This window comes from Tripterygium wilfordii, chromosome 2, assembly GCF_013401445.1.
Source record: "Tripterygium wilfordii isolate XIE 37 chromosome 2, ASM1340144v1, whole genome shotgun sequence".
In the NCBI taxonomy this organism is placed as follows: domain Eukaryota; kingdom Viridiplantae; phylum Streptophyta; class Magnoliopsida; order Celastrales; family Celastraceae; genus Tripterygium; species Tripterygium wilfordii.
In genome coordinates this window covers 1,069,949-1,082,815 of record NC_052233.1, presented here as the reverse complement: position 1 = coordinate 1,082,815, position 12,867 = coordinate 1,069,949, and the positions used below count along the sequence as shown (strand labels likewise).

The window sequence follows — 12,867 nt, the reverse complement described above, 5'->3', positions numbered from 1 at the left end:
CTTGGAATCCACCAAAGAAATTGAGAGAAACCTCAAAAATATTATTAATTCATCAATCTCTATTTTTACCGAAACGGCTGTAGCCCTATAACTACTAAAAAACAAAGAAATCTTAAGTTTGACTAAACTTCTTATTAACTACTAAAACTCCTAATAATTTTACTAGAAATCTATTTCTAATAAGTAGATGAAATAATTAAAGGAACTCTCCTAATTAAAGAAAACTACTAAATATTGTCCTACATCAGTTCTGCCTCTCTCTCTCTATTGGGTACATGAACTTTCAAAATGTCAGTTTTTCTTTTTCAGTAGCTTAGGACAAAAATGGCGTCCCAAAAAGAGAGAAGAACAAACATAAATTCGAGACTTTGAGTGATTTATAGAACAATATTCACTATCTTCAATCCAAAGCCATCTGGTTGTTCCATGGATTGTCGAAGCTGCATCCATGAGGTAAAATTGATAAAAAACTATTTGACATCCATGAATAGCTAAACTTAATTTAGATCGGACACCCACCAAGATATAAACTCATGAAGCAGAGAGAGGATTATATTCGCAGTTACAGAGGGAAAAAAAAAACCCTAATTACTTCACTTATTCCTGAAAGAACAAATAGACCTGTAGAATTTAAGCAACAACAACATGCTGCTACTTGGAAGACTGGACGTTGTTCTTAGAAATGGAGCTGATGAAATCTTTGAGGTTGTAGATGACAGTGATGTAGAGAGAACAGCTAAGGCATCGAGCGATTTCCTCACCGAGATGTGGATATGTGTAAGCGTCTTTGCAAAGAAATATCTTACATGATTGATTCGAACTCTTGACCTCAGGCACCCTACATCGTAAGTCCATAGAAATAACCAACTAGGCGAAGTGGTTTGCTACAGAGGACTCGCTATTCCATGTAAGCATAGTTCTATGCCAAAAAATATGGAGAATGTGTACTTGCACTTGCTCATACAGACGAGATAAATTTCAAACATGATTGATTAATAATAAAGCAAAAGGGGTGACAGAAATGTAGGTAGGTTGGTTTTTTCTTCGTTGTGAGTTAGGAGGAATATATAAATTACAGTAAATTCCACTTAAACCTAGCAGGAAAGCATTTGTTACATTTCTAACTTGGAAAGGTTTCACAAAGTCGGAAATTCTAGTTAAAACAAAAGTATGAACCATGCAAGGAAGAAAATTTATCAGCCTGAGCCATCAGGGAAGGGTTGCAGTGCATCTTGCTTGCCATTAACATAGTATTCCACTGTTGCTTTCATTCGCGTAAGCTTGTCAGGGTGATAACTTAGATGAACAATAACTGGCTTCAACTTGCTGAGGAGGTCAGCATCTTTCCTTACAATCTTAAAGAGGACTTTGCTGTTCATAAAGAGATAGAAATCCATTGCTCTCTTGGTAGCATGAAGACCATCATACCCAGGATGTAAAGGGAAAAAGAGTTCCTCATTGAAAACATTCTGATCCCAGAGGTTTGGCTCTCGAGAAAGTCGACCTGTCACCCGATCCAAAAGCTCGATTGAAGCCATTGTTGGTCTCATAAAGAAGAAACCAGAGTTGAAAACCCACATACGGGTAGAACAAACATAACGAGATCGACCCATTACAGGATCATCAAAAACATCAATATATCCATATGCTGTCATATTGTCATGACCATCAGACATGGCCTCGACATCCGAATCCCGAACCAGATGATCAAATGGATTCTGCAGGTACACAATATCAACGTCTGAAAGAAGAACACTATAACCCATCTGCAAGAACTCCCCCAGGATACGGAATTTAAGTCCCGAAACAGCCATGCCATTATGACTTCTCCCAATTGAATCAAAGCCTTCATCTGGGTCTCTCTTATACACTGTGACATATTATTTTCTTGGAAAATTTGAAAATCTCTTCATCCAGAGCTAACACTAAGTAATTCGGTATGCCTACTGTCTTGATACTGTTAAACGACACCTCCAGCGTGTCTTTCACATTTGAATTTCCAACTACAACTATAACCTCTCTCTGAACAGAAATCTTTTCCAGTATCTTTGCTAACCTTGGATTAACTGATTCATTAGGAACAACTGTTTGATTTGTTCTTATACCCTTAACAGTGCCAAAAGGCCCGGCTTCTTGTTGCGCGTAAATGGGCCGAGAAGAGCTGGGCTTTTGCCTTCCCAAACCTCGGTCACCACATTTTTATAGGGCTCGAGCCCAGCTCCGGCTTGGTGTAAAGCCTAGAAAAGTTGAGCATTAGCTCGACTTGTTAAAAAATATCATCGGCTTGTTAAAAACTTGTTTATGTAAAAAAAAAAAAAACCAAATAATTTATCATCAATTATCAACTTTCAAAATATATACGTAACATCTATTTACATTAATATTTATTACTTTACATTTTTAAATTAATATATTTTAAGTTCGAGCTTGCTCCTCGAATAAAAATGTTTGAAAAGAGACTCAAGCTCGACTCATTTATTAAACGGGTTGGATTCGAGCCGGACCATCCCCAAGTAACATACAAAAAGGTAGACCCGTTTTAAACCCCAAATGAGAATACACTTTAAAACGAAATGTTAAAATAATACTGAAATTAGAATGCTTGATTCAAACCTTTGAATAGGAGTTATCAAGTAGGAGATGAAGACGATTGGAATCAAAAACTCCATTAGGGAAGAAGGCGGCAAATATGCATACAAGAAAGATGACAATGGCTATAGTGATCCCTATTCTTGAATCGCTCGTTGAACTACTTCTCATCAATGGAACCTCTCTGCGAGCCATCACCGCATGCATTTGCCTTGTTTCTTCAAATTCAACTGGTTTTGGTTTGGACAAAGCATGGCAGGGCACTATATAAAGGTGGTGATGGTGACTCAGATTATTACAGGGCATTTAGTTCATAATTGTGTGAGGTGAACCTGAGAGGAGGAGAAGACAAGTGCGAGCTGAGTGTGAGATGAGTATGAGATGAGCATTGTCATGTTTGGTATAAAATAAACAGCAGATGAGTGTGAGAATATTAATGATATAATTTCCATATTACCTTTTTTTCATTTTAGAAAATAAAACAATATTTTATAATAAGTATAAAAGATTTTTTTACACATCAAATCTCATTATCAGAGAATAGTCATTCTCACTATTTTGGCGAGCTTTGTTATTCTCCACAAGGGAGAATAGAGGGTGGAATGAGTTTGGAATTCCACCATTTAAAACTCAATCGAACCAGAAAATATATTAATCCCACCCTTATCTTACCCTCATTTCTCTTCAAAACACCAACCAAATACCTCGCTAATGTATTACAACAAACATTTAGAGTTACAGAAATCAGTAGAGTTTGGTACTACAAGTACCCTATTTTGTTTGGTAGGTAGGGAATCATAGACTGAACCAATCAAAATTTTAAGTTTTTTTTAAAATATTTATTTGCTTTAAATTAGAAATTTCATCCACCCAAAACAGCAAACGAAAATTATTCGCTTTGTGTTGATTGGTTCATTGTAGATAACAATACATGATCCATAAAAGACGTTTATTGATTGAGAGAAGTTTTAAGTTTTTCTTATCAACCACCTCGCTTGCTGTGAGATTATATATCTAACACTTCTAATTAATTTCTAATAAACCACCTAAACTTAAATTTAAAAAAAAACTGAAATTCCGTATTGTTCAATAATTGATAAGGTATTTGTAATTACATATTTACTTGGAAATAGAGTTATCAAACAACCTAACATGGAAAAACTGACACAAATATTTAGGGACTATATATTTAAAAAATATATTAATCAATAACATACTCACAGAGTTAATACAAATCCTAAATTTCAAACTCTTTTCACCCTTGTCGAGTTGTTCTTCAAGATATTCAGGATCGAGTTAGGCATTTTAATAGTTGCTCTTTCTCACATATAAAGAGGTCGGGTAATTATGTAACCCATCACTTAGCTAGATTAGCTCATTCGATTCTACAATATGTAAAAGCTGGTTCTATGCATTGAAATTCTTGTTTTTCCTCCAAAAAAAAAATTCCCATCCTAATATTGAATCAAATGTTATTATTTTTAATTAATGGGATAAGGACAATAACGGTGCCAAACCTATGTATAATTTGGTCCCTAATTGCTAGGGTTAACGGGTTAAGCAAAGCACATCCCAAATTGACTGCCAGTTTCAATTTAAGATCATTACTTTTAATTAATACATAAGGACAATAAGGGTCCCAAACCTAAGTACATTTCGGTCCCTAATAGGTGGGCTAAAGCAAAAAAATAATAATTAATGTTGCATTTGGTACATCCTTTAACCAAGGAATGCTAATGATCATCACACCATTTTATTAACAATCCTATGTTTGGTTGATTTCAGAAGTCGTAATGGGAATTCGTCTTTCCTTTGAAGGAGGTAATGACTATTCCCACCTCCTACCCCATGAATAGTTGTTGCCATCCCTATGAAAATGGTCAATTATTATCTTTTTGCTATTATATATACTCAGTTTATGAACACTGTTTTTAAGATATTATATTGTACAATAATGATCCAATTTTTTTAAAAAGTGTCTCAAAAAACGAATATAACAGTATAATATAAAATAATTCAATAATATATTACTTGATTTTGTTTATAAAGAGATAAAACATAAACACATAAACGTATTTCGATCAATAAATACTTTATTTTCATTCCATTGCAACAAATATTTTACATATCAATCATGTAAAGATCACACTCAAAACAAACCGTGAAACTTGACATTGATGTGTTGTCGGCCTGTGAAACTCTAGCAGTCAAGTAAGCTAATTGCTGAGAGGTTTGTAGAAAATTGAAAGAGTTTAGAGAGAGAGAGCAACGTACCTCCCAAAGTTCTCCTCTTTAATGTGGGGGGCCCTTATCTATTTATAGAGCTTCAGATTACGTGATAGACATGTGGACGTTGAGCTGACATGCACTGGGCCTTGGTAAAATTATGGGTTGGTGAAGGAGCTTCCTAGGCCATGGGCTCGTGGATTGACAGTAGAGGACATGGGCCTTCACTGACAAGTATAAATTAGACCCCACTAACGCTAGACCTTGGGTCAACCTTTGCAGGCTTGCAGCTACTACAAAAGAAAATCAACACTAGATTCATCTCATTCTGAATACCCTAACTTGAAGAAGGGGTATGTGATTTACCTTCGGATCCTGAACTTAGACCTTCAATCTGAAAATTATTATCCTAATGATAGCGATGAATACCGAAGAGTGTACTTACAAAAAGGTCATTGTCAACCTCATAACCATAATTTTCAGCAAAGTGCCTATTTGTCAATGACCGGCGTAGGTTTAATCCTGATTGGTTCAGTTAGTACCCTGCTTGGCTAGAGTACATCGTAGAAAAAGATGCATCCTTTTGCTTGTATTTGACGGATCGAGTTTAACACAAGAGGGGGGGGTGAATTGTGTCCCCAAATTCCAATTGGAATCCCTTTTTCAATTTAAACAAATTAATGGCAATTAACAAGTAGCACACAAATTTGGACTCTAATGATTTTCCTAATCAATATTCAATCCAATGCAAGATGTGATACAATATAGTGAATGACCAAATATCAAATAATCAAGAATTGCACAAAACAAATTTTCAAGCAACACACTGCACACAGATTTTTCAACTCAGATTTTACCTATCAAATGATGTCGAAATGCAACGAAATTTTATATGCAATGTCACAACACCTTAATAAACACTATATCAAAATTTCAGATCAAAATTCAAAGTTTAAGTAAGTATGCTAATCTCGGACAGAGTAGGGTTTTGAAAATCCTGCAGTTTGAAACAAGTAGTAAATATAAACAAGTAAACAAAGAAATCAACACAACGATTTATAGTAGTTCGGAGACCCTTCTCCTACGTCTACTACCTAGATTCACCAACCTAGGATTTTCCCAACTCCACTAAGGTGTGGTTTTAAGAGACCCACAAAACTCCTTACACCAAGGGTTTCTAAGAACTCCCTCAAACTTCAATGTTTACAATTTCCCCTAACAAAGGGAATTTCTCAATGGGATTTTCAGCCAAGGTTCTCACAGGTTACCTCAAAGGTATTTGGTGTGGAACTCTCAAGATTACAGCAACACTCTCAAAGATAGGATTTTAAGAACAAGAGAGGTTTAGATTGTAAGTAAACAAAGCCTAAAGGATATAAGAACTTCCCTTTTGCAAAAGCAAGAGTAGTGAGAAGTCCTTGATTGTAGAGGCTTGTATTGGAGAAGATTGTTGTAGCAAATAGCAAGAAAGCTTGATGATTGATGAACTTGATAGCAAGAGGTTTCTCTCAAGGATAATTTTCAATTTGCTTCTCCCAGTTGTATGAAAGGGAAGATCCTCTTTTAAAGGCAATTCTCTCCTATGCTTGCAGCCATTGGATCAAACTTCAAGAGTTGATCTCTACCATCCATTGCAGCTCCTAATCTTGGTCATTGATGATTTGAGCAAACAAATCTCCACCATAGAGCATATAGACGTTGGAAGCTTGAGAGAAGTCAAGTTGTACCTTTCTTCCATAAATGTTGTCACAAGCACAACCCTTTGATCAATGTATGTCTTCAAATCTTGACCATTCAAACTCTCTTTAATTCTCAACCATGGATGTAGATTGTACTATGCCATCTTGTCCCTTCATTTTGAATCAAAGACTTCAAAAGTGATCTCTTAGTCAAGGATCTTGTTTGATTGCACAAATCCTAACTTTCTTGGTAGCACATGTCTTGAGTGAAAATGTCAAGAATCTTGTTTGATTGCACCAATCCTAACTTTCTTGGTAGCACATGTCTTGAGTGAAAATGTCAAACAAGAATATATCACTAATGATAGAGAGGACAAGGTTTGTCCCACATGTTTGAAAAGAGTTGTATCTCCATGAAGACCACAACCAATAGCCTCAATGTTGGATTCATTCAACTTGATTAAATGCCTTAGTGGAAAGTTGGCAAATATAGGATTTTTCATAGTTTCCTAGAGCTCCAAGCTCATTCTTAGAAACAGGACTTCGACCACTCTTGAACATACTGAATTCTGAGCCATATGAGACCACAATGATGATTAACCTACAAGGAAATAGGAGGTAGAACTCCCCAATTGCATGTAAGCTCAAAGAGCTTCATATAGAGCGCATAAGTTAATTACATTAGAAAAACAACCCAGAAAATTCATATTACTGCATGATAAATCATTTTATATGTATTAGAATGTCCATGTAAAATTTCATAACAATCGGAAATCGTTTGGTCACTCAACCAAGCAATTAGATCACTAATAGTAAAACCGATAAATTCTAGGTGTAAATTCAAAGTCATTTTACAAACTCAGTGTAAATGACCTTTTCTCTTGAACTTTACTAAATCAAATATGTTCATAGTGATGAAACTAAGATGCACACGAAATTTCATTTAAATCGGAGTTCATTTGGTTCACCACGTTCACAAAGAACACATATGCACAAAATTAGGTAAAACCTAGTTTTGGCAGAATTTAAGCATATGACCAAATATATATGTGATGCACTTAATTTCTCATGATTATAGTCCTAGAACATATATTAAACCTTCATGTGCATGTGGTTCAAGTTTCAAGTCATTTGGACCTAAATTGGTTAAGATATGATAATTGGAAAATTGATGCTCTAACTTAGTCCATGTATGTTTGTTTTCAAAACTTAATTTCCAGCACTATCTCAAAAATATATAGTCATTTAAATTCAATTCATATAAATCAAATATTGCTTTAATGTTTCATTATCATTTATAAATGATTTAATATCATCAAAATTAGACATATAGGACCATAGGTCCAACAGTATTGCTATCTTTTTAAGGCACAATATAGTTGTTCTTATGCTGCTCCACGTGATGATAATTTATTTGTGGGAAAAGGGTTACGCAATTGAAATTTAAAAAAAATTTGGGGGTCATGAATGAAAGCATGGTAGTGCTTATCACGTTGCTAGGAAAAATCATGGTAGTGATCGATGATATTTAGATGATTTCTACTGGAAGGTATTTTTGCCCTTGGGAATCAACTTGAGACTTACATTCTGAATATGCGCATGACCGATGTATTTTCAAATGTTTATGGGATGCATGTTTTGCTAAAAAGATGGTGAAAACAAAAATTAATTTGATATATCCATTGGCATACAAATTAATCACCTTACCGTTAACTTTACCAGTTGCAAGTGCAACGATAGAAATGACATTTTAAGCTATGAAGATTCTGATACATTGACTATGTACTTGAATGGGCGAATGACTTAATGATTATTTGATGTCATATATTGAGAAAGATTTTTGTTCAAGTTCCCAATGACAATTAAATGATTAATATAATGGTTGGTTTTCGATTGAAATTAATATAAATATTTTTTATTATATTTTTTTCCACTTTTGGTCTAAATTCGACCTTGTATACTGGGTAGGCTGGATCCATCCCTAGATGTGATCATGGGAGTCCAACGTGACATAACACATGTAATTAAAAAGTAAATAAAGAACAGAAGGAGAAAAAAAAAAAAAAAGCCACTGATAAAATTAGGGGTCTTATAAAACACTTCACTTCGCCACATCTTACCCTTCAGCCCGAGCCATCAGTGAAGGGTTGCAGAGCATCTTGCTTGCCGTTAACATAGTATTCCACCACTGCTTTCATTCGCGTAAGCTTGTCACCGTGATAATTCAGATGAACAATAACTGGCTTCAACTTGCTAAGGAGGTCAGCATCTTTCCTTACAATCTTAAAGAGGACTTTGCTGTTCATGAAGACATAGAAATCCATTGTTCTCTTGGCAGCATGAAGACCATCATACCCAGGATGTGAAGGCAAAAATAGTTCCTCATTGAAAACAATCTGATCCCAGAGGTTTGGATCTCGAGTAAGTCGTCCTGTCACACGATCCAAAAGCTCGATTGAAGCCATTGTTGGTCTTATATAGAAGAAACCAGAGTTGAAAACCCACATCCGGGTAGAGAAAATATAACGAGAGCGACCCATTACAGGATCATCAAAAACATCTATATATCCATATGCTGTCATGTTGTCATGACCATCAGTCATGGACTCGACATCCGAATCGCGATACAGATGATCAAATGGGTTCTGCAGATACACAATATCAACATCTGAAAGAAGAACACTATAACCCATCTGCAAAAACTCTCGCAGGATTCGGAATTTCAGTCCCGAAACAGCAGAGCCACTATTACTTCTCCCAATTGAATCAAAGCCTTCATCTGGGTCTCTCTTATACACTGTGACGTTATTTTCTTGGCAAAACTTGACAATCTCTTCATCCAGAGCTACAACTAAGTAATTTGGTATGCCTGCTGTCTTGATACTGTTAAACGACACCTCCAGCGTGTCTTTCACATTTGAATTTGCAACTATAACTATAACCTCTCTCTGAACAGAAACCTTTTCCAGTATCTTTGCTAATCTTGGATTAACTGATTCATCAGGAACAACTGTTTGATTTGTTCTTACACCCTTGACAGTGCCAAAAGGCCCAGCTTTTTGGTGCGAGCTATCGTTGCGTTGCTCGGCCAGTTGAAGCTTCAACTCCTTAATCTGCCTGTTCAGTTCAACATTCTTCTCTGATGTTGACATAACCTCAGCTTTCAACATGTTGAATAGCTCGGATGATTCAGACGGAGCTGATTCCGCCTAGCAGAAATTGATACAGATAGATGGATATGTAAAAAAATTAACTCTATCAATGCATTCTCATGTCAAAGACTTGATACTATGACCAAAAAAGTGACTTGCTTTAACATGATCAATCAGGATATATAATATACGCCTTCTATCTGCATAAACTAGCACATGAAAACACTGTCAAACTCTATGCCTTAACGGCTTAACATAATAGTACCTTAGAGTATATATAAATGATATGAATGCCCCAACAAAACAAGTTTACTTATTGGGTTGAATGACAACTATTGTTGGCCTCGTTCGTTGTGCATATGTTACGTTTTCGGATTGTCCAACCCACACGTCAAGGGAATATTAGAACTTGTTGTGCACATGTTTGGTCGTCATATTGCATTTTGAGGCCTCATGAAGCGTCTTCCAAAGACTAAATAGGCAAAGTTGGGCAAAGTTGTGTTGGTTACTTGGTTGTGTTACAAAAAGAAGAGACTACATGTAATGTGCATAAAACTATAACGAAGTCAAACTCAGACGCAGACAAACAAGCTGAAAGTGTACACTTACAGAACTAAAATCAATCAAGCAAAAGATACAATCTTTGTCATTAAGAAAAAAAGAGCAAAATATATAATCGTTGAAAATAATACCCAAAAAGTAACTGAAAATTGGGGGAGTAAATGGGCCGAGAAGAGCTGACTTTGGCGTGACTATTTTGTTACACCTAAATACCACGTGTGCAAAATCAGTTATAAAAACAGTTATGCTTGACTTTTTTTGGCAGGTTACTAAATTGACTGATCGGATTTGTCCCAAAACCGATCAAGTTACGACTCACAAATACCAATGATTTAATTGTTACGTTTGAAACGTGAGGGACTGAGTTGTTACACATCCCATTTGTGAGGGGCGAAAATTATCCTTTCCCCTATCAATATGTGTAAGATTAAAAGATAGGTTTAGTTTGACGACTAGTACTCTGACTTGGAAAATTAAGAACTTCAGCTCTAACATCCTTAAGCTCAATTCGTCTATGAAACGGGCCGAACTGAAATTACACTTAAAACGAAATGTAAGAAAATTTCCAAAAGATTCGAACCTTTGAATAGGATTTATCAAGTAAGAGATCATGAAGACGATCGGAATCAAAAACTCCATTAGGGAAGAAGGCGGCAAATACGCATACAAGAAAGATGACAATGGCTATAGTGATCCCTATTCTCGAATCGCTCGTTGAACTACTTTTCATCGATGGAGCCTCTCTGCGAGCCATCACCGCATGCATTTGCCTTGTTTTGGTTTGGAGAAGGCAGGGCATGGCACTATATAAAGGTGGTGAGGGTGACTCAGATTATTAATGTCTTAGAACAAACGGAGTTAGAGAAATCGATAGAGTTTGGTACTACAAGTAGTACCCAATTTTGTTTGGTAGGTAGGGAATCATAGACTAAACCGATTAAATATTTCATTTTTTTGAATATTTCTTTGGTTCGAATTAATTTCTTAAAAATAAACCACGTAAACTTAGTTGTTTTTTTAAAGAAACTGAAATTCCATATCTGTGCAATAATTGATATAATATATTGGAGTTTATCATTGTTGTAGCTTTGCGCTAGACTTTGACCCAGTTTATTCTATCGTTACGAAAAAAAACTTATGTAACTTATCATAGTGTCACAAAGGAGACTTCTATATGCATGGACATGATGACTCAAGTTTAAACCTTTATCGACTGTTCAAAAGACAGACTTTTATGATGTCATTCTCGGTTATAAAATATGTACAATAATCAACTCTTAACCTAACAATCCGATTCCCACCTAAGCCCTCATACATAGAATTACCATGTGTTTGTCTAGCAAGCATGATTTATGGGCTATTGTGCGGACCAATGGATTAACGTGCATCCTAATATTGAATGGAAAATGTTGTTGAGTGCCCTTAGGGTACTAGATAAGGATGAAAAAAAATGCATTTGAACCTGAAAAAGTCATATTTTAAGTTTAAAAAAATGGGTGAGAGAGCAAATCACACATGACATATTGTGATATATTGTAGTCAATCCTTATAAGTGCCCTTAGGGCACCCGTTAACTACCGATATATAATGGCATTACTTTTGATTAATGGGATAAGGACAATAATGGTGCCAAACCTATGTACAATTTGGTCCCTAATTCATAGGGTTAACCAGTTAAGCAATGCACAGCCCAAATTGACTTCCAGTTTGAATTTAAGAGTATTACTTTTAATTAATGCATGCGGATCAATGGTCCCAAACCTAAGTACAATTCGGTCCCTAATTGATGGGATTAAGCCAAAACAATTTGAATTACTACTTAGAATTCAAACACGATGTCGTTTTCATTACTCGTAAAACACCAAATTTGAAGTTACTTACTACAAGCAGTTGTTGAATCACGAAACTTTGCAAGGCAAACGGGAAGGCACCACCTGGTGAAAAACAAGCACCTCGTGCCCGGTTTGAGAAGTTTAGTTGTACTATCCAACAACTTGGCTTTAGTGGCAGTTCCTATGTCTACCCTCTTCATTCATCATTCGTCATTTTGCTATTGGAGTTATGTTTATGCTACTTTATGTTGATGATATAATTATTACGGGTGATGATATTGTTGGTAATGAGTAAGTAAAGAGGTCTTTTCATCAACGCTTTGAGAAGAAAGATCTCGGGTCCCTTAGTTATTTTTTGGGGCTTGAGATTAGTACTACTCCTGATGGCTAAGTCAATATAACTTAGAATCCACCAAGGAAATTGATAAAAACCTCAAAAATATTATTAGTTCATCAATCTCTATTTTTACCGAAACGGCTATAGCCCTATAAATACTAAAAAACAAAGAAATCCTAAGTTTGACTAAACTTCCTATTAACTACTAAAACTCCTAATAATTTTACTAGAAATCTACCTCTAATACGCAGATGAAATAATTAAAGGAACTCTCCTAATTAAAGAAAACTACTAAATATTGTCCTACATCAGTTCTTCCTCTCTCTCTCTATTGGGTACATGAACTTTCAAAATGTCAGTTTTTCTTTTTCAGTAGCTTAGGATAAAAAAAGGCGTCCCAAAAAGATAGAAGAACAAACATAAATTCGAGACTTTGAGTGATTTATAGAACAATATTCACTATCTTCAATCCAAAGCCATCTGGTTGTTCC

At 35.5% G+C, this 12,867-nt stretch overlaps 1 protein-coding gene and 1 pseudogene across 1 annotated transcript; both read right to left on the bottom strand.

Annotated features, from left to right (window-relative positions):
- Positions 1–1,022: 1,022 nt before the first annotated feature.
- On the bottom strand, positions 1,023–2,784 carry LOC119980102 (annotated as a pseudogene).
- Positions 2,785–8,567: 5,783 nt separating this feature from the next.
- On the bottom strand, positions 8,568–10,961 carry LOC119980075 (arabinosyltransferase RRA1-like). Its single transcript, XM_038822734.1, has 4 exons — positions 10,788–10,961; positions 10,673–10,736; positions 10,185–10,237; positions 8,568–9,703 (listed from the first exon to the last, which is right to left on the bottom strand). Exons 1-4 carry the CDS (start codon positions 10,959–10,961, stop codon positions 8,618–8,620), a joined length of 1,377 nt encoding a protein of 458 aa, XP_038678662.1. The 3' UTR covers positions 8,568–8,617.
- Positions 10,962–12,867: the final 1,906 nt, after the last annotated feature.